A 22376-nucleotide genomic window follows, 5' to 3' on the forward strand; every position below is an offset into this window, starting at 1 on the left:
TTACTTCTAACCTTGTTGTCAGCGTGTGTGCTGAGAGTTTGTGTTTTTGTGTGTATGTGTTGGATGTGAGTGTGCTTTCCTTCTACGGACATTGCAGCCTGCGACTTCCTCTCTTTATTTGCACTTCCAGTGGACACCAATCAATCCTAGAGTGCGACTCCTATGCACTAAAGAAAATTCTGGAATCCTATTTAAAGCTTCCAGGAACTTTTATCATTTTCTTAAAGAACCTTTTCCAAACACTCCCTCTCATTCGAAGAGAAAAAATACAGTATTGTAAACATATACAAAAGTATTCCCATATCATGCAACACAATTCCCAACTTTATAACCAGTTGTGCATGTTCTTGCTTTCAATTATTGTCTTTCTTTCACTTAACCAATAACCTCTATCACTGGTTCTCTAGACCAAGATAGTTGTTTGCTGGTCCTAAATATTTTACTTGGAACTGTTTCCTTAGTTGTTTTGCAAACTCCTTTCCCCCCAAATTTTTGTAGCTGCCTAATCGCTATCACCTCCACCAGTTTGTCCCAAATGGGGGAGGCTATTAACATTCCAATCTCTCCTCCATCTTTGCCTCGCTGGCCAGTCCCATTTCCTTGGCACTGTGTGGTCAAGTTTCTCAATGTGACCTAGATGTGTTCATCTACATCTGTCGTATGTCCCACTCAGCTACCTGCACCCTGAGCCAAATTAATTGTCTGGTCCCATAGGGTGGCTTAAGATGTGGTTTAAAAAAACAGGATTTTGCTCTCGTTTGCTCTAGTTTGAGTTGCCAATCATTCTGGCTCCTTCCTCTTGGTTAAATGCTGTTTATTTGTTTGGAAACCTGTTATGATGAGAGTTGTAGGGCAAGGAGGAGTAAATGGGGAGCATAAGGAGCCTGGGAAGACAGACAACCACAGACACCTGGCATGTTCCAGCCAATGTTCTCAGTTGCAAACAACTTTTTCTTGTATGTTGTCTTGTCTCTGATCCAAGTGACAGCAGATGGCTGCATAGGAGCTGCTGCTGGATCACACTGGGTTGATGGCCTTTCTGGAATTGCACACTTCCCGGAGGTGGCCAGTGTTCCCAAAGTGGGCACTGGCAGTTCAGTGAAATACTTGCAGGCCACTTCAGAAGTGTCTTGACAGGAGTTCTTTAATAGCAGGGTTTGAGTTGTGTGGATGTACCACCTGATGGCGTGTTTGTAAGACAATCCTGGTACAGAAAGAGGGAGAAGTGTACATATAGCTGATGTACGTACAGAAACTGTGGGAAAAGCTGCACTTTTATATTTTAAAAAGAACAATAGTATAATAGCAGTACCAAATATTTGCGGTGACTGCAGAACTTGACTTGAGGGGTTGAGGTTTGCGCTTCACCCTGGGTTTAACTTGGGACTTTTGCCAGTGCATTTCTGAGATTCTGGTACACAAGAATGGTCAATTTCAACCTGGTGCTTTTCATTAGGAAGGGGAATAGTGAAGAGTGAAATCGGAGCCAGTTGCAGCAGTCTCAGACCATTGAACAAGCCACCAACATAGGTGAACACCCACATTATAAACCTTTTTTTTGTACTAAGCTTTTCATTTTGTCAGAATGCATCTCTTGTAACTTCAATAATGGAAAGCATTCTGTGGTTACCAATCTTGTTGTAGTCCTCTTCTTCCTCCTCGTCTTCATCTCTATATTCCAGTGGTTCTTCCTCTCCCCCCCCCCCTTTTGAGAAAAGGTCTGGATCCATTCGAAAGACGACTAGAGGTCTCAGGAGCCCCTGCCACTCATGCGCACCCGGATCCACTATCACTTACTGGAAGAGCACTGGTGGTGGGGTGACTACTCCTGGATCCTGGCGGAGGTCCAAGGAATGGCTTGCCCCACCCTCTACTGTATGGTCCCTGAGAGGTGGACCAAGGCAATGCAAGCCACCACACTCACAACACTCAACACGGTGAATGAGAGCAGCAGGAAGAAGCTCTTTAAATTTTTTTTGTTCTTTTTTTTGAGAGTGCACGAGGTTCTTGTTTTAATTACAAAAAATTCAAATTACAATATCATACAGAGACTTTTTACACACAGAATATTAGAATGGTTTCCTACCAGAAGGTAAAGAAAAGATATTCTTTTTTCGTTTCTTTATTAATAAACTACTTATTCATTTTTAAGTTATTGTTATACAAAGTTGCAGTCCAGTACTTAGTCTCAGTCCAGTACTTAACAATCCTGAGACAGCAAAACTCACAGTATCAGCAGCACACATTGTCTTACTTCCAACCTTGTTGTCAGTGTGTGTGCAGATAGTTTATGTTTGTGTGTGTGTGTGTGTGAGTGTGCTTTCCTTGTACGGACATTGCAGCCTGCAACTTCCTCCCTTTATTTGCACCTCCAGTGGACACCAATCAATCCTAGAGTGCCACTCCTAGGCACTAAAGAAAATTCTGGAACTCTTTCTAAAGCTTCCAGGAACTTTTATCTCTTTCTTAAAGAATGTGGAGAATGAGGAGGGCTCTCTGCAGCATCTCAGCAATCTGGAAAGGAAGGGTCAGACCTCTGCTTGGCTTCAAACCATTGTAAATCCCCACCACGGCAGGAGACTCAAAACTTTCCGCAGCAGCTTGGCTGGGCAGTGCTGACAACCCACTCCTCCTCGTGGCTGGCAGCTGGCAGGATGCACTTGCACTTTCCTCCATCTGCAATAGAACGGGCCCCATTGCTAGGGGGCTCACTGCAAGCTGTTGGCAATGAACTTCCCATCCCCGATCATTTCCCCCCAGAGCAGGGATTTCACAGATTTGGGGGTCTGAACTGTACCAAGATGATCCCCCTTATAACTTTGTAGGAAACTGGATCAATAGCTGTAGGCTTAGAAATCGCTTCCACACCACAGGGATTAATCTTCAGAGGTTCAGGCTGAATCTGCTGGCGCAAAACTAAGTCTCTCGGCACGCTCTTAGCCTGTGTCCCGAAAAGAGTTCACAGCAATTTGGCGAATGGTGATCTTGGGGAGGGGTGTGTGTTAAATTCTAAGTTGGGCCAGTTAACACGAGGCAGTGCCGTGCCAGCCACAGTTTCCACTGGTCCCCCAGGAGCAACAGTTGGGGCGGTCCCTGTGGTTGCGGGAACCGTAGCACAAGGTGCTGAACCTCCACCCCACCACTATCGCCTCCACTAATTTGCCCCAGATTTTCGGGGGGGGGTTATTAACATTCCAATTTCTCCTCCATTTTGCCTCACTAGCCAGTCCCATTTCTTTGGCACTGTGTGGTCAAGTTTCTCAATGTGACCTAGAAGTGTTCATCCACATCTGCCAACGTCCCACTTGGCTGTTTGTGCTCTACACCAAATTTATTGTTTTGACCCATAGGCTGGCTTAAGACGTGATGATAAAATTAAAGATTTTGCTCTAGTTGCCAATCATTCTGGTTCCTTCTTCTTGGTTAAAAGTTGTTTATTTGTTTGGAAAACTGTTATGATGCCCTGCAGTATGCAAATAGATAAAATCAAATGTTTCCCCTTTCCTCTCCTCCATCTTCGCCTCACCTGCCAGGCTTGGCCATTCATATTTGTCGCATGTCCCTCGCTGCTAACAGGGCCCTGGGCTTTCCGCGGCTACTGGTGACAGTCATTTGCGGCCCCATAGCAAGAGGCCGGCAGTGGGGGATGCCGGGCCCCTCAATATTGGGGGAACTGAGCACCCTGTCTAGAAATACTGAGGGGGCTAAATCCCTGGGTGGCCAGGAGGTCTGGTCAGTGTGCCCTGCCTTGTACCTGCAGTGGGTGATTCCAACCAACTGAGGCAACAAGTCCTCAGCAGAGATTTAGCTCTGCTGGGATCAGTAGATTCTGCAAATAGCAGGGGCATGTAGAATTGAATGGTTTTGCGCCATAGGCTGTATTTAGATGTGGTGATTATTGCTTTGGTTTTCCTGATTATTCTGTTAGGGCTTCTGTTATTTTTTCCAATGTTTCTTTCACACGACATTACTTATTGTGCCATGGAACTGTGTATTTTCCATCTTTTACAAAGGAAATGGGGCTGCTGCAGGTGGAAAGATGCCTTACTTGGTCATATGGCACAAATGGTTGGAGCCCCATGGTATTAAAGTTTAAGATACGCATGCAAGGAGCACTCTGAATGTTCTGCCATTTGGGTGCAATCAAACTGCAGAATCTGAACTACACATCTGAACTTCCCATTCCTCTACTTCATCCACGACTAGCGGGCCATTTCCCTTGCCAGTCCCACTTCTCTGTGAAGTTATATCTCTCAATGTGATTGAGATGTGTCCTTCCACATCTGTCGCATGTCCCCTCGGCTGCCTGTGGCGTGTGTCTCTTGCAGCTGATGGTGGCTGTCATTTGCTTCCCCATAATAGCAACCCAACGGAGGATGTTGGCCCCCTCAATATTGGGGGGATCGAGCCCCCATGGCCAGGATTCAACCCAGATGGGAATGCATTTTATTATCTGTGTTTTCCAATAATTCTTTTTTAATTTTTTTTAAAAAAAACATTATTTTATTTTCAATGCAAAATCATTGTATAAACTAGCATTTTAAAGATCAAAACCTTAAAAAAATTATTGAAAGTACCCTTATAAAAACAGAATTTAAATAAACCCATGTCAGCATTTTAGTTGATTAGGTTAACATTTCGTATACCTACTAAATAACTTATACCATGAGATGAATACATAATTTTACAGTTTCACATTTAAAGTTGTTTTCTTTAGAGTGCAGCATAGTACAACTTTCAAAATAAATATATCTTTAAATAGCATTACAATTAAGGCACAATATAACCCACTTAGCATTAACCCTTGAACAACTGCAATCTCAACAAGCAGTCTCATGAGAAACCTATAGTTTTGAAACAAAAAATACAAACATTAAATCCAAAATAATACTGTATAAAGAAGAAAGAAAAACAAAACTAACAAAAAAGAAAGAAAAACAAAGTAAAAAACAAGACAAAAAGCATACATCTACAAATAAAACCATATCATTCTAATCTAATCAGTACATACATATACACATATTGACTTCCTTCCTTTGTTCTAAGACCTCAAAATTTTTACTCTTACTGTATTGCTGTGTCTAATGTAGATTACTTCCATCTTTGTACTTTAACCCTGTAAAGCATCATTCATTACATACCGATAAGCTTACTCCAGAACAGTGTTTTTTCATATACTCTTTAGCACATCCCCATTCTTTTAATAATTTCTGGTCTGATTGTCCCCTTATGAATGCTGTGTGTCTTGGCAGATTTCTATATTAAATAAATTTAATTTGCCATTCTTTCATTGATGGAATTTTTCTCCCTTTCCAGTTTTTTGCTCTAAGCATCCTGGCAGCTGTCGTTGCATAAAGGAATACTTTCCTTTGATTGTCAGGAATATCGTTTGTGATTATACCTAAAAGGAATGCCTCCGGTTTTTGACTGAAAGATATTTTAAACATCTTTTTGATCTCCTCATAAATTTCATTCCAGAATTGTTTAATAGGTCAGGATTCCCACCACATGTGAAACATTGTTCCTATTTCTTTTTTGCATCTCCAACAGGTATTCGATTTTAATTTGTAAATTTTAGCCAATTTTACCGGAGTTAAGTACCATTGGTACACCATTTTCATGAATTTTCGCTGATTGTATAATATGCTGTAAATTTAATATCACATTACCATAATTTCTCCCATTGGTCCAGCCGAATTATGTATCCTATATCACATGCCCATTTAGTCATAACTTCTTTTACTTCTTCATCCTTTAACTCCCATTATAATAATAAATAAAACATTTTGGATATATTCTTTTTTGAGTTTTGTAATAATACTTTTTGTAATTTTGATTCTTCTTTTTCAAATCCTATTGCTTTATCCTGATTGAATATTTGGGCAATTTGGTGATATTGCAACCATGTGGTGCTGTATTGGGTCACCTCTTTGTATGGTCTTAGTTTTAATTGGCCCTGTTCCTCTTTTAGGAGTGCCTGGTATGTTGCCATTCTTCCGATCGTATTTTTCTTTTTAACCGATATTACTTCTAACGGTGGGGATCGAAAGGTCGGCGGTTCGAATCCCCACGGCGGGGTGCGCTCCCGTCGCTCGGTCCCAGCGCCTGCCAACCTAGTAGTTCGAAAGCACCCTCAGGTGCAAGGAGATAAATAGGGACTGCTTACTAGCGGGAAGGTAAACGGCGTTCCGTGTGCTGCGCTGGCTCGCCAGATGCAGCTTGTCACGCTGGCCACGTGACCCGGAAGTGTCTCCGGACAGCGCTGGCTCCCGGTCTATAGAGTGAGATGAGCGCACAACCCTAGAGTCTGTCAAGACTGGCCCGTACGGGCAGGGGTACCTTTACCTTTACCTTACTTCTAACGGTGAGAACCACCATGGGGTTTTCTGTTCTAACAGCCTTCTATGTCTCACCCAGACCTTATATAATGAATTTCTAATTACATGACTTAGAAATTCTTTATGTACCACCACTTTGTTGTAAATTAGATAGGCATGCCAACCGTATCTGTTGTTCCATCCCTCCAAGTCTAAAATGTCATTATTATCTAACTTAATCCAGTCTCTGATCCAACTAAAGCATGACACATCATAATATATTCTCAGGCCTCCCACATTTGTTACATGTCCCGCTCGGCTACCTATGCTTTGTGTCTTGCAGCTGATGGTGGCTGTCATTTGCTTCCCCAAAACAACAACCCAACGGGGGATGTTGGCCCCCTGAATATTGGGGGGAATGAGCCCCCATGGCCAGGATTCAACCCAGATGGGAATGCATTTAATTATCTGTGTTTTCCAATAATTCTTGTAGCTTCCCCACCGCTATCGTCTCCACCAGTTTGCCCCAGATTTTTTGGGGGGAGGAGTTAACATTCCAATTTCTCCTCCATCCTTGCCTCGCTGGCTAGTCCCATTTCCTTGGCACTGTGTGACCAAGTTTCTCAATGTGACCTAGATGTGTTCATCTACATCTGTCGTATGTCCCACTCGGCTGCCTGTGCCCTGAGCCAAATTAATTGTTTGGTCCCATAGGCTGGCTTAATATGTGGTTTAAAAAACTGAGGATTTTGCTCTAGTTTGCTCTAGTTTGAGTTGCCAATCATTCTGGTTGCTTCCTCTTGGTTAAAAGTTGTTTATTTGTTTGGAAACCTGTTATGGTGAGAGGAATAAATATAATAAAGGAGGAATAATTCAATCTTGGTGTAGAAAAGCCCAGAAACTGTGCAAAACCCTGTAATTCTATATTAGGAAAATAGTACCATTGAAGTAGCAAATATTTGCACTGACTCTAAAACTTAGTTAACGACACATTGCCTGAGGGGTTGAGGTTTGCGCTTCATCCTGGGGTTTTAATTTAAAAAGAAGAGGAGAGAAGCAGGGGGATAAAGGGTTGTATATAAGAGTATTTGATATTTCTCCAGCAAACCCAAAACCAGCAGCAGAAGCAGGACAAGATGGAGCAGCCAGCTCTTTGCTGCTTTCCAAGCAGAGCACCCTTTCTGACTGTTAGTATCCCTTCCTCTTTTTTGTTGTTTAATCCCTGATTGCACCTCCCTAATGACTGCGTCAGATGTAGCACTGCCTTTCACTTCTCTCCTCTTGCAGAGAGAATTAAAAATCCAGATAAATGTGCTTGGGATTTTTCAAGTCCAGAGTCTGGCTCTTGTGGATCACTTGCTGGCTGATTCCAGTGGCTGCAAATGGTTTCATTGTACCTCCTGAAGGAGGCATTCCTGGCTGATAGGAATGCAAATGCAACCTCAGCAAATGTGGAGTGGTTGAAGTAACTGAAAAGTTCAGTGCTGGCAGGGTTTGTGTTGTGTGGCTGCAGGTATCCGATGGGGTGTTTGCGAGGGATTCAGTCTGCTTGGAGAAAAGGAATGAGAAAGTACATGAAGATTGTGGAAAAACTTGGAATGTGTCATAATGCAAACTACTAATATTGCCGTAGTAAAACAAGCCAAGCTAAGAAGAGTTTCTCAGGATATTCAGGATTGAATCACACACCATTGGTGGGACATCTTTTCAGGATAGAGCCTTGCCACGACCAACATTTTAAAATTGGCTTGGCACCCTGTGATTATACTGATTTTTGGTATTTTGATGTTGCTTATATTAGTGTGTAGGGATGCGGGTGGCGCTGTGGGTAAAACCTCAGCGCCTAGGACTTGCCGATCAGAAGGTCGGCGGTTTCGAATCCCCGCGGCGGGGTGCGCTCCCGTCGTTCGGTCCCAGCGCCTGCCAACCTAGCAGTTCGAAAGCACCCTCGGGTGCAAGTAGATAAATAGGGACCGCTTACCAGCGGGAAGGTAAACGGCGTTTCCGTGTGCTGCGCTGGCTCACCAGATGCAGCTTGTCACGCTGGCCACGTGACCCGGAAGTGTCTGCGGACAGCGCTGGCTCCCGGCCTATAGAGTGAGATGAGCGCACAATCCTAGAGTCTGGCAAGTTGCCCGTACGGGAAGGGGTACCTTTACCTTTATATTAGTGTGTATTTTATATGTTAAAGTTAAACATTTGTATGGGCAAAAGGTATAGGTTTTTTTCCTCAGAGAGGGAAGGAGGAAGAGATTAGCTAAGCATGGAAGAAGTAACCGTGTTGGACCAAGGGGGTGGAGTTTATGGGCAATCTATCCGGAAGACATTTGTATTTCGAGGAGTTCGTGGTCTGACATGGTTACCATTCCTGCCTTCTCTTTCTTCTCCCTCTCGATCTCCTGAGCCGTGTATCAGGAGATTTTTAATGCTGGATGTTTTTAGATATGCTGTAAGCCCCCCAGAGTCCCTTGGGAAAGCCAGCCAAATGGGTGGGGTATAAAGATGATGATGTTGATAATGATTTATTTATTACATATAGCTGATGTGCATACAGAAACTGTGCAAAAACTTCCAATGTTTATATTTTAGAAAGATGATCACTACAATCACAGTTGCAAACACTTTCTTTTTGCACTTTCTAAACTGCTAATATTATTGTCCCTTGATGAAACCAAGTTAGCCCATGATTTCTTTGACCAAAAAAGCACTAGAAAGCAACATTTGTAAGGACAGTACAAAATTGACCAAGTGTGAAGGCTGGAGCACTTACAAGTGACGCCACAAAATGTAAGCCACAAAGAGCAACGTGAAGGTGTTTCCATGCAATGGCTACCTTTGTGCTGCAAGGTATAATGTGCATCTTGGTTGGCATTCCAAACCATTCTTCTCCATGGCATGGCAAAGTCTGAGAAAGGCTTGCAGTATCACAAAGATGGCTGGGCAGCCAAGTTAAAAAAACCACCACCACCAAGCCAGCAGCACCCCCTGTATGGCAATTATGTGTGCCAGCTCTCACAATCCCATTTCTCAGAAGCAGTCATTTGATGAATACAGTGCAAAGTCTCTGAGGTTTATGAGGCTTGTGCTGATCCGCTTCCTAGGCTTTAAGTTGTACCTCACTGGGCGGCAGCCTATGTATTTTCTGCCGCTTTGCCCCTTCTAGACAGCATGGAAACCATGTGATTCAACTTGGACCAGATGACAAAGTCGTGGAATTCCCTCTCCTTGTTCAGCTTGTGGACATAGTCTGCTCTGTAGTTGGCAGCATAGTCTATGGACCTCAGGGATGTCAGCGAGCCCGTAGAGCTTGCCCGGGAGCCCTGGGAAGACAGTGAAGAAAGCGACCGAGTGCTAGATGAAGTTGAAGTGGCCTTCCTTGAAATGGGAGATACTTCTTTAGATAGCACCCTCTGAATGTAAAACTTAGTTAAGGACACATGACTTGTGGGGTTGAGGTTTGCACTTCACCCTGGGGTTGTAGCTTGGACTTTTGCTGAGGGGTCAAGAGGTGAGGAATTTGAGTCTGGTCCTTCCACAGGTTGGGGAGAAGGAGGTGGGAGGCTCTCCCCAATCTGAGAACAGGACGGCATTAGATTTCCGTTTAGTTTTGATATTTATCCAGCAAATCCTATTTTCCTTGTCTTTCATTCAGCTGGAAGTATTGGAGCCAGCCTGTCAAATATCTATGGATTTCAAAGTTCTTAATTTATTAATTTCCCCCTCTAATAACATTTTATATGATGCCCAATTTCCCTTCATGTTTTTCTTCTTAACGCCAAAGGCTTCGATGGGTGAAATGCACCAAGGGGTTGTAGGTTCCAGGAGATATTTATATTCAATTCATGGTTTATATAAGGTCTGTATTGTGTGGCTGCATCTTCTGGTAAGGTGTTGACAAGGGATTGAATCTGGGTTTAGAAAAGGAGTAAGGACACTTCTATTGAAGGGTTTTGGAATTCCCTGCTGCGAGTAGCACAGGTGCATCCTCAGCAAATTTGGTGTGTGTGCAGTAACTGAAAAGTTCATTTAAGGCAGGGTGTGAACTGTGTGGCTGTACCACCTGATGGTGTGTTTGCAAGGGAATCCATCTTGCTATAGAAGAGGGCTGAAGCGTTCATGTAGCTGATGTCTGTACAGAAACTGTGGGAAATCCTGTAATTCTATTTACCTAGCATAGAGGAAGGGGGATGGGATGGGGGGGCCTGCGGAAACCACCCCTCTGCAAATGGCCACGTGGACCAGCAGGGCAGGGAGGACGGGGTGAATGTGGCCCCATGGGAGCCATGACGAAGCCGAGAAATCAGCCCGCCTTGTTCCAGGCCTCCACTAGCAGCAGCAGAAGAAGAAGAAGGAGGAGGAGGAAGGGACGGAGCAGCCAGCTCTTTGCTGCTTTCCAAGCAGAGCACCCTTTCTGGCTGTTAGGATCCCCTCCTTTTTTTTGTTGTTAATTAATCCCTGAATGCACCTCCCTAATGACTGTGCCAGATGTAGCACTGCCTTTCACTTCTCTCCTCTTGCAGAGAGAATGAAGAATCCAGATAAATGTGCTTGGGATTCTTCAAGTCCAGAATATGGCTCTTGTGGATCCATTGCTGGCTGATTCCAGGGGCTGCAAATAGTGTCATTGTACCTCCTGAAGGAGGCATTCCTGGCTGAGAGGAAGGGTGTGAACTGTGTGGCTATACCACCTGATTGCATGTTTGCAAGGGAATCAATTTTTGTGCAGAAAAGTGCTGAAAAGGACATTTGCCAGTGTTTAATGTGTTTATAAGCCAAACAGTCACCTTTTTTTAAACAAACACAAGTACAAAGTCAAAAATAAAACCACAAAAATAATGAACCGCATGTTCATAACATACAAAAAATTGCCGCCTACTCAGTAGGTAACTACAACCTTCCAACTGCTGAATATATTTATAAATTTTACACTTCTGTAACAAAAATAGACTTTTTGAGAAGTTCGGGGTTTTGTTTTGCTTTGCTTTTTTGCTTACATTCTGTCCAGTGGCGTAGCGTGGGTTGTCAGCACCCGGGGCAAGGCAAGTAATTTACGCCCCCTAACCCGTGGATTTGCGCCCCCTAACCCTAACCCCCAGATGTTGCGCCCGGTGCGGCCGGCCCCCCTGTACCCCCCACGCTACGCCACTGATTCTGTCTCCCGGCTCCTTTCCCCTTTTTCCTGTGTGTGTGTGTTTTCGCGCCTCAGAGTCCCTTTCGCCCCACTTTCCCTTTTTTCACCTTAAGACTAGATGCAAAGCATCCAATCGCAGAGTTGCATGACTTCAGCAGGGCTTCACAACAAGGCACAACGACTTGGGACGTGTTTTGTTTTTTTGTTCTCAAAAGGAAAAACAACAAATCAAACCAAACGAAAACTTTTTGCCACGCGAGAGTGTTTCATCCTCTAGGTGATATTTACAAAGAACATCACACTCTGTTGACATGCTCAAATACATAGTTAAGTACTGCTTTTGTTTGTTTGTTTTATTCCTCCCCCACCCCACCCCCACCCCCCCAAACCAAATTGTAAAACCCAGTACAGCTTTGTCGTCATGAAAAGAGCGAAAAATTACCATTTATACAAAAAAGAAAGAGCGCGCGCGAGAGAGATGGCCCTTCGTACTCCAAAGAATGCAATATGAATATGCAAAGAGGTTGTTCACATCAAGAACCCAGAAGGAAAGCAAAGCCATGGCACATAATACAATATTACATTGTCTATGCATGGATTTTCCCCCAAAGTCCCATTGCTCCCCCCTAAGGAATGAATTGCGGGCTGGGGGGAAATCATCGCGGAAGAAAAAAGACCTCTCTCGTCCATGCAGAACAGAAGTGGAGAGGAACTCCGGTGTCCTGGAGCTTGTGTCTTCAGGCAGTTGAAGTTGAAAGATAAGTCCCAACCCCAGCCCACCCAACCTTCAGCGAAAGCCTGCATTCGCCCCATAGGACGCACACACATTTCCCCTTCATTTTTGGAGGGGAAAAAGTGCGTCATATAGGGTGAAAAATACGGTATATAAGGATTTCAAAGTTCTTAATTTATTAATTTTCATTAGATTCTGCAAATAGCAGGAGCATGAAGAATTTATTTTTTCCGTTTCTGTTTAAAGCAATCTATAAATAAGGACATTCAATGAACCACCTCAAGAAGTCATTCAAATAAGTTTGCAGGCTGCATGCAGTTCCATGCTTTCTCTTGTTACTGTTTTTCTTTTTTTAAAAAAATAATAATATCACAGAGCCCAAGAGAGAGTCTCAAGGAGGAAGTATCTCTTTGCTTCAGTTTCACGTTGACTCCTGAGTTGTTTGGTTTACACAAGTGCTTGTTCCAACGGCGGCTGCTTCGCACTGCAGATCTGGAAGACGGGATTTTGCTGTGCAACGCTTTCGTGGAAATGTCACTTACTGGCAACATTCACTGGGCACTGAGAGAGATAAAAAGCTGCAATCCAGTGACCGCCTCCATGGTACACAGGGGGGGGGGCGACCCTGCTCACGGACCTGCACTGGTTCCCACCATGCAGGGGAGAGGGAGAAAAAGGACAGAGCCATAGCACTCTGGCTGGGGATCCTTGCCCAGGGAATACGAGATGCCAAACTGCACCCACATCCAACGTCTGGGTTGACATTCAGCAAGTACATCTTTCTGCATGCAAGCATCCTTGGATCCTGGCCTGTAGCTTTTCCGGCTAGTCCTTTATTTAGATATGGTGTGTGACTATGGGTTTTTTTGGGGGTGGGTGGGGGCGAGGCTGTTCCTCTTTTCTTTTCCCATGTGAAGTACCCAAAAAATATAATAAATTAACCATTTCCCCCTACGTACATGTTGAAGTAGAATCGATAACTGGTTACCGTATGTACAAAATCTTTACAGAATTATTCTATCTTGTAGCTTTAAAAAATATAAATATGGATATTGTTCAAGAAAGCAGGTCTCTCATTAATATTTTAATGAAGGCTTCATTATTGTATATTCTTCATTATTTTAACGACTGTCAGGTGCTCAGGGGGGGGGCAAGACTCCTTCAGCAGGGACAGCTTGAGTTTATTTATAATTAGCTACTGACGTCCCTCATAGAACCTGCTGCCAGTCTCTTCTGCATCTTGCTTCGCCACAAGAATCCAATGTATTCCAAACAGATTTAAATCGTGATCTCCAGGAGAAGACGAAGAAGAAAAAGAAATCTTTCCGTACTGTTTATTTCCCCCCACCCCAATATTAATTAAAAAATAATTAAATCCTCCCTCAATTCTTTTTTTAAAAAAAAAAGTTAAAAGAGGGTTCTGATTAAATAATTTTGAGAAGAAAAGGTTTGATGCAGCCGCGTCTGGAAGGGTCAGAGCGAAGATGCTGGTGCAGGAGGTCGGCTGGTCCCGGTGGCTGATGGAGGTTCTGCTCCCTTTCTGCTGCTAAGCAGGAAGTCCGTGGGGAGGCTCTCCAGAAGGCACTTGAGCTGTTCCTGCCCTAGCTTGATCTTGTCGTCCAGCTTGTGCTGTTCTATGAGCAGCCCAGATTTCATCTTCACGAAATGCTGGTAGTCTCAGAGCTGCTCCCCCGAGAGGTAATTGCATAGGATGTCCAAGACTACGTGCTCTTGCCGGTCCAGGTTCTCCTACAGCTCGCGGGCGTCTTCATGCTGGCCAGCCAGCATCTTCCGCTTCTCATTCAGAGAGCTCCGTTCTTGGTTATCCACATCCCCAGTCGCATGTCCCGCTCCGCTACCTATGGCGTTTGTCTCTTGCAGCTGATGGTGGCTGTCATTTGCATCCCCATAACAGCAACCCAACGGGGGATGTTGGCCCCCTCAATATTGGGGGGATTGAGCCCCCATAGCCAGGATTCAACCCAGAGGGGAATGCATTTAATTATCTGTGTTTTCCAATAATTCTTGTAGCTTCCCCACCGCTATCGTCTCCACCAGTTTGCCCCAGATTTGGAGGGGGGGTAATTTATTATATACATAATTTGCTTTCAGACTGCACTTCAAATGTGCAAAAGCATACACTCTGACAGCACCAGAAAAAAGCAATAATGTTAACAGTTTTTACCTGATTACTCACATTGTGTTAGACACAATTAGCTTCACAAAAAACAGAACATGGAATCTAGAAGCATCCTCAGTTGTATGCTTGTTGTTGTTTAGTCGTTTAGTCGTGTCCGACTCTTCGTGACCCTATGGACCAGAGCATGCCAGGCACTCCTGTCTTCAGTTATATGCTAACACTTGATTGTAGTATTCTGACTCAACAAAATAAATAGAAATCCAATATAGGCATCACAATTAATTTACTAGTCTCTTCAAGACTGTATTTTCTTTCCAGTTTTTTGGTCTCCAGCTATATATGTAGAAATACACTTTGAGGTAATTAAATTTACAGAAAGCCAAAACCAAATAAAAATTAGTTATGCTGGGGAAAAATCAGGGGTTTATAAAAAATAAGATTTTCTACATAGCTTCCCCACCGCTATCGTCTCCACCAGTTTGCCCCAGATTTGGATGGGGGGTATTAACATTCCAATTTCTCCTCCATCTTTGCCTCACTGGACAGTCCCATTTCCTTGGCACTGTGTGGTCAAGTTTCTCAATGTGACCTAGATGTGTTCATCTACATCTGTCGTTTGTCCCACACGGCTACCTGCAGCCTGAGCCAAATTAATTGTTTGGTCCCTAAGGCTGGCTTGAGATGTGGTTTAAAAAAACTGAGGATTTTGCTCTAGTTCGAGTTGCCAATCATTCTGGTTCCTTCGTCTTGGTTAAAAGTTGTTTATTTGTTTGGAAACCTGTGATGAGGAGAGTTGTAGGGCAAGGAGGAGTAAATGGGGAGCATAAGGAGCCTGGGAAGACAGACAACCACACCCACCCACCATGTTCCAGCCAAAGTTCTCAGTTGCAAACACCTTTTTCTTGTATGTTGTCTTGTCTCTGATCCAAGTGACAGCAGACGGCTGCATAGGAGCTGCTGCTGGATCACACTGGGTTGATGGCCTTTCTGGAATTGCACACTTCCCGGAGGTGGCCAGTGTTCCCAAAGTGAGCACTGGCAGTTCAGTGAAATACTTGCAGGCCACTTCAGAAGTGTCTTGACAGGAGTTCTTTAATAGCAGGGTTTGAGTTGTGTGGCTGTACCACCTGATGGCGTGTTTGTAAGACAATCCTGGTATAGAAAGAGGGAGAAGTGTACATGTAGCTGATGTACGTACAGAAATTGTGGGAAAACCTGCAGTTTTATATTTTAAAAAGAACAATAGTACAATTGCAGTACCAAAGATTTGCACTGACTGTAGAACTTGACTTGAAGGGTTGAGGTTTGCGCTTCACCCCTGGGTTTAACTTGGGACTTTTGCCAGTGCATTTCTGAGATTTGGGTTCACAAGAATAGTCAATTTAAACCTGGTGCTTTTCATTAAGATGGGGAATAGTGAAGAGCGAAATCAGAGCCAGTTGCAGCAGTGTCAGACCATTGAACAAGGCACCCACATAGGTGAACACCCACACTATAAACTTTTTTTTTCTCTACTCAGCTTTTCATTTTGTCAGAATGCATCTCTTGTAACTTCAATAATGGAAAGCATTCTGTGGTTACCAATCTTGTCGTACTCCTCTTCTTCCTCCTCCTCTTCATCTCTATATTCCAATGGTTCTTCCTCTTCCCCCCCTTTTGAGAAAAGGTCTGGGTCATCCGAAATTTTTACTTGCAAGACAGAAGTCACTGGCTTGTTGTGTGGCCTGTCCTTTTAGCTTCCGCTGTCCTTTGTGTTCTGAGGTGTGCATCTTCAGAAAAGGTTGAGTGCCTTAAGTGAGACAAAAGTTCTTTGATGGCAGGATATGAATTGTGGAGGAGATTATACATCGAATGGTTTTGCGCCATAGGCTGTATTTAGAAGTGTTGATTATTGTTTTGGTTTTCCTGATTATTCTGTTAGGGCTTCTGTCCTCCCCCCCCAAATGTTTCTTTCACACGGCATTACTTGTTGTGCCATGGAACTGTGTTTTTTCCATCTTTTACAAAGGAAATGGGGCTGCTGCAGTTGGAAAGATGCCTTACTTGGTCATATGGCAGAAATGGTTGGAGCCCCATGGTATTAAAGTTTAAGACACGCCTGCAAGGAGCACTCTGGGTTTTTTTAAAAAATAATTTTTATTAACTGGCCAATCACATCAAATTAAATCACATCACATACATTCCGAATTACAAAGCCAAATTTTGAATTTTGTTGGGGGGACCCATACTTCAAGATCCGAAGGGGGATTCTGATCATCTTCTTGCTGCTGCGATAATGTCCAAATCAGTCCAAATCAGTCCAGACAGAGTTCGTAATTCTATCCCATCTTATCTTACTGTTTCCACATCACGTCTTGTTCATATATTTTTTATTTTTCCTTTATGATCTCTTCTGATAGTCTCCTTAAGCCAATAAACACCAATGTAATAATTCTGTGTGAATTTTCCGTTCCTCCAATCCTCAAATCCAGATGGTTTCCATATGTCATCACCTTCATAGATAACATCGCTCTTTCCATCATAATCTTACAAAGCTGTCGCTCTTGAGTCCCACTGAGGAGTTTAATCCACAATATATAAACAGCTTTGTTTCTCTCTTTCTCCTCCCAGACTCAAGACCTCTGACAGAGCTTCCCAAAATGGCGACGGCATTTTTAACTGCGTCATTCCAAAGCTCTTTACCTTCCAGGCTCGTCTTGAAACATGCTTTGGTTCGAAAGTTTATCTCCACACAGCCTTAAATCCACAGCTTAAGTCCTTAAAACGACATTTCTGACTCCTTAGGGGAGGGGATTCTTGTTTAATCACATAGAAAAAGAAAGGAAAGTTTTTTTCCCCCTCCCCCATCAGTCATTTGCCGTACCGTATCTTGATGTATCTTCTCATGTTTTATTCTTGTCTTGTTTTATCAGAGATCTCTTCTGTCCACAGTCTTTACTCCCCCTCCTTCCTTGAAGTATGTGCAATTCACCTCGTCCAAATTGTTTCTTTTGAAGTTCTTGCAGCTAGTGGCGTGAATCAGGGACAGCGTCCAGGAGTGCCGAAATCCCACAGGAGGGCTTTGTGCCTAGCGCCCCCATCCCCACAAATTCGGGGGTGGTATAGGGCACAGCAGGCAAGGGCCGTCCCCCCACAATCCTGGGGGGGTTAAGGAGGCTAATTACCCCCGTCATAGCCTCCAAATTACCTCGCGTGGGTCGGAGAGATGTTATTGTCAGCCATCTTCCGATACGTCCCCTTGTGGCCCCCTGCAAGGAGCACTCTGAATGTTCTGCCATTTGGGTGCAATCAAACTGCAGAATCTTTTAGCTTTCCCTGTCCCTATGTGTTCTGAGGTGTGCATCCTCAGAAAAGGTTGAGCGTTTTAAGTGAGACAAAAGTTCTTTGATGGCAGAGTGTGAATTGTGGAGCAGATTATACATTTTAGATAGATATTTTCCTTTAGGCTGGATTAGAGTTCCCTTTAGTTTTGATATTTCTCCAGCAAACCCTATTTTCCTTGTCTTCCATTCAGTTGGAAGTATTGGAGCCAGCCTATCAAATATATATGGATGTCAAAGTCCTTTCCTCTTAATTTATTAATTTCTCCCTCTAATAACATTTTATATGCTGCCCAATTTCCCTTCATGTTTTTCTTCTTAATGGCAAAGGCTTCGATGGGTGAAATGCACCAAGGGGTTGTAGGTTCCAGGAGATATTTATATTTTATCCATGGTTTATGTAAGGTCTGAGTTGTGTGGCTGCACCTTCTGGTAAGGTGTTGGCAAGGGATTGAATCTGGGTGCAGAAAAGGAGAAGGGACACTTGTGTTGCGGGGTTTGGGAATACCTGGCTGCGAATAACACAGGTGCATCCTCCGCAAATTTGGAGTGTGTGCAGTAACTGAAAAGTTCATTAAGGGCAGGGGGTGAGCTGTGTGGCTGTACCACCTGATGACAAGTTTGGAAAGGAATCCATCTTGCTATAGAAGAGGGCTGAAGGATAGATATTGCTGATGTATGTAAAGAAACTGTGGAGAAACCTGCAATTTTTTATTTGAAAAGGAAAGAGTACTTGAGCAGCAGCTATGAAGAGGAAAGTAGAAACTGTGGGAAATCCTGTAATTCTACTTACCTAGCATAGAGGAAGGGGGGTGGAATGGTGGGGGGCTTCGGAAACCACCCCTCTGCAAATGGCCACGTGGACCAGCAGGGCAAGGAGGACGGGGTGAATGTGGCCCCATGGCAGCCATAATGAAGCCGAGAACTCGGCTCGCCTTGTTCCAGGCCTCCATTAGCAGCAGAAGAAGAAGATGGAGGAGGAGGAAAGGATGGAGCAGCCGGCTCTTTGCTGCTTTCCAAACAGTGCACCCTTTCTGGCTGTTAGGATCCCCTCCCCTTTTTGTTAATTAATCCCTGAATGCACCTCCCTAATGACTGCGTCAGCACTGCCTTTCACTTCTCTCCTCTTGCAGAGAGAATGAAAAATCCAGATAAATGTGCTTGGGATTCTTCAAGTCCAGTATCTGGCTCTTTTGGATCACTTGCTGGCTGATTCCAGAGGCTGCAAATGGTTTCTTTTTCTTTTTTTTAATTTTTATTTCAAAACCAAAAAATATTACAAACATCAAATTCAAAATCCATACTCGTTTTCTAACACAAGCCTATTACATAGATTACCTAAATTAAAATATATCTAATTGCTCTAGGCTTGCTTTGCTCTATGTAAATACAACACAATTAACAAATGATATTATAAATGATATTATAGGTTTCCATATACCCCCCACTCCCCTTCACCCATATGTGATCTCAATATTTTACTTCTTCCATCTTGTTGTGTTGTAATAATTTAATAATTATTCAATTGCTTCTATTATTATTTTCTTGCTTACCCCTGCACTTTTTACACATTCTCTATTAATATTTCAATTCCGGAACCATATTTTTTAATGTTTTCCTTCACTCCATCCCACTTACTAATTATTCTCTGATTTGAGTGGCCTCTAATAATTGCTGTAAATTTTGCCATTTCTACAAACTTGCTGAGTTTGTTTTGCCATTCTGATAGTGATTGGATATTCTGGCAGCTGCTGTTGTGTAAAGGAATAGATTTTTCTTGTCTTTGGGAATGTCATTAGATATTAAGCTGAAAGCTTTCATGAGGTGATCTACAGCAGGGTTGGGCAGGATAATAGCCCCCAAAAGAAACTGTTCTTTAATCACCAACAGCCTCAGTCCCTCAAATGTATCTACCCCCTCTGCAGCTACCAATGGTAGACTCAGAAGAAGCAGTTTTATCAACCTTCCGGAAAGCGCGGATGTAGCTTTCCGCATGCAGTCCATATCTGTTTCAACATTGTCCATTCGAAAGACGACTAGAGGTCTCAGGAGCCTTCCAGTCAATTGGTCCTTTAGTCATCTGCAATTCTCCCCCCCCCCCGCCACAGCAGTATAAATTTTGATATACAAAAGTGCCAAAAAGAATATGTTAAGTTTGCAAAACCATATAAGAAGCCTGGAATACAGAAGATCCATTCATATGCAGCTTGTACAGTCATACAGCTTCCAAAACAAGGCGTTTATACCATTCATAGTCTAGCGCGTGGGACAAAGGAAGATGGCCCACGAGATCCGCCAACTCCCCACCAATCAACGCCCTCAGAATAGACATATACAGTCTTGAGGGGAGCTCCAGTTCCTGGGAGGTTAGTTCGAATAAAGTCAGATAGCTCAGGACATGCATGGGGGGTTTATACGCAGGGGAAAGACGTAAGTCAAAATCCCTCAGGGTAAACTCAGGAGTAACGCGCGTTGGAACCACATCTCATGGCTCTTGGTGATAGCTGTACCTTGGGGCAGGGCGATAACTCGGGGCTCGTCCATCCGGACGCTGAGGTTCCTGCCCTTCATACCTGTAAGAGGGTTTGGGATGCTGCCCGTACCCCTCCTCTTCCTCGTACCGTCAAACCGGCCCGCGGGGCTCCCAAGACCTTTCTGGCGAGTAAACCTGGGCTGGGCTAGGTGGTCGATACATCGTTGGTTGGCGACTTTCCGGGGGGGGCGCCCCGGCTCTCAATAGTCGTCTGCCTGAACCTCCCTTGGTCATCGCGGTGGTCCCTTGTAGTCATACTCCTCCCACATAGTCTGCGGGGCTGCAACAATGGAGTGACCCACTTGGGGATACTTTTCCCGACATAGGAATCCTCCCTGGGGACGACCCTGCACCCACTCGACTGCTTGGCCAGGCAAAAGCTCCATTCCCCTCGGCTGGGCCATCGGCTCTGAACTTGACTTGAGGGGTTGAGGTTTGCGCTTCACCCCTGGGTTTAACATGGGACTTTTGCCAGTGCATTTCTGAGATTCTGGTTCACAAGAATGGTCAATTTCAACCTGCTGCTTTCATTAAGGGGAATAGTGAAGAGCGAAATCAGAGCCAGTTGCAGCAGTGTCAGACCATTGAACAAGGCACCAACAGAGGTGAACACCGACAGTATAAACTTTTTTTTTTAGTACTAAGCTTTTCAATTTTTTGTACTAAGCTTTTCAGAGAGGGACAGGCATGCGAAAGGGTTGCGAAACATGAGTCAAACATTAGTATAATTGTCTAACAGCCTTTTTGACTGTTAGGATCCCCTCTTCTTTTTTGTTAATTAATCCCTAATGAACCTCTCTAATGACTGTGCCTGATGAAGCACTGCATCTTTCTTCTCTCCTTTTGCAGACAAATGAAAATCCAAATAAATGTTTTTCTTTTTCTTTGTTTTTTTGGATGTGAAAAATATCTTTATTTTCAAGCCCCACTGAATGAAGAAATGACAACAACTATCGATAGGGATCATACAGACCAGCATTCATATTTGATAAAACTCTGTTACAACATTGTCCATTTGAAAGACGACTAGAGGTCTCAGGAGCCCCTGCCACTCATGCGCACCCGGATCCACTACTCTCACTTACTGAAAGAGCACTGGTGGTGGGGTGACTACTCCTGGATCCTGGCGGAGGTCCAAGGAATGGCTTGCCCCACCCTCTACTGTATGGTCCCTGAGAGGTGGACCAAGGCAATGCAAGCCACCACACTCACAACACTCAACACGGTGAATGAGAGCAGCAGGAAGAAGCTCTTTAAATTCTTTCTTGGTCTTTTTTCTGAGAGTGCACAAGGTTGTTGTCTTAATTACAAAAAAATTCAAATTACAATACAATACAGATACTTTTTACACACAGAATATTAGAAGGGTTTCCTAACAGAAGGTAAAGAAAAAATATTCTTTTTTCCTTTCTTTATTAATAAAACCACTTATTCCCTTTTAAGCTATTGTTATACAAAGTGGAGGACATGCACAATTTCCCCCGCCCCCCATTTCTTTTCTTTCCTTTTTTTGTAAGTGCAAATACTACATTTCTCTCTTCACCTTTTAAGGCAAGTTAAATGCGACGCTGCAAATTTAAATTCCTATCTCCAGCACAGTATAATCTCAGTCCAGTAATTTACAATCCTGACACAGCAAAACTCACAATATCAGCAGCACACATTGTCTTACTTCCAACCTTGTTGTCAGCGTGTGTGCTGATACGTTGTGTGTGTGTGTGTGTGTCTGTGTTGGGTATGAGTGTGCTTTCCTTGTACGGATATTGCAGCCTGCAACTTCTCTTTGTTTGGACCTCCAGTGGACACCAATCAATCCTAAAGTGCCAGTCCTAGGCACTAAAGAAAATTCTGGAACTCTTTTTAAAGGAACTTTTATCTATTTCTTAAAGAACGTTTTCCTAACACCCCCTCTCATTCGAACAGAAACAATACAGTAAACGGGGCTGCTGCAGTTGGAAAGATGCCTTACTTGGTCATATGGCACAAATGGTTGGAGCCCCATGGTATTAAAGTTTAAGATACGCCTGCAAGGAGCACTCTGAATGTTCTGCCATTTGGGTGCAATCAAACTGCAGAATCTGAACTACACATCTGAACTTCCCATTCCTCTACCTCATCCACGACAAGCCGGCCATTTCCCTTGCCAGTCCCACTTCTCTGTGAAGATATATCTCTCGATGTGACCGAGATGTGTCCTTCCAC

The 22376-nt window shown here is 43.7% G+C and overlaps 1 protein-coding gene across 1 annotated transcript in view; it reads left to right on the top strand.

The window, feature by feature from the left end:
• LOC310754289 (putative G-protein coupled receptor 34) overlaps positions 1-22376 on the top strand; it is a 439102-nt gene that overhangs the window by 48130 nt on the left and 368596 nt on the right. Inside the window, exon 4 of the mRNA XM_083596101.1 lies at positions 12428-13052. Coding sequence (XP_083452227.1) covers positions 12428-12437 — 10 coding nt within the window. The 3' untranslated portion in view covers positions 12438-13052. Of the gene's footprint in view, positions 1-12427 lie in introns of the transcript that reaches the window.

The sequence above is a fragment of the Podarcis filfolensis genome (assembly GCF_964270895.1).
Source record: "Podarcis filfolensis genome assembly, chromosome: Z".
NCBI classification, from domain to species: Eukaryota; Metazoa; Chordata; class Lepidosauria; order Squamata; family Lacertidae; genus Podarcis; species Podarcis filfolensis.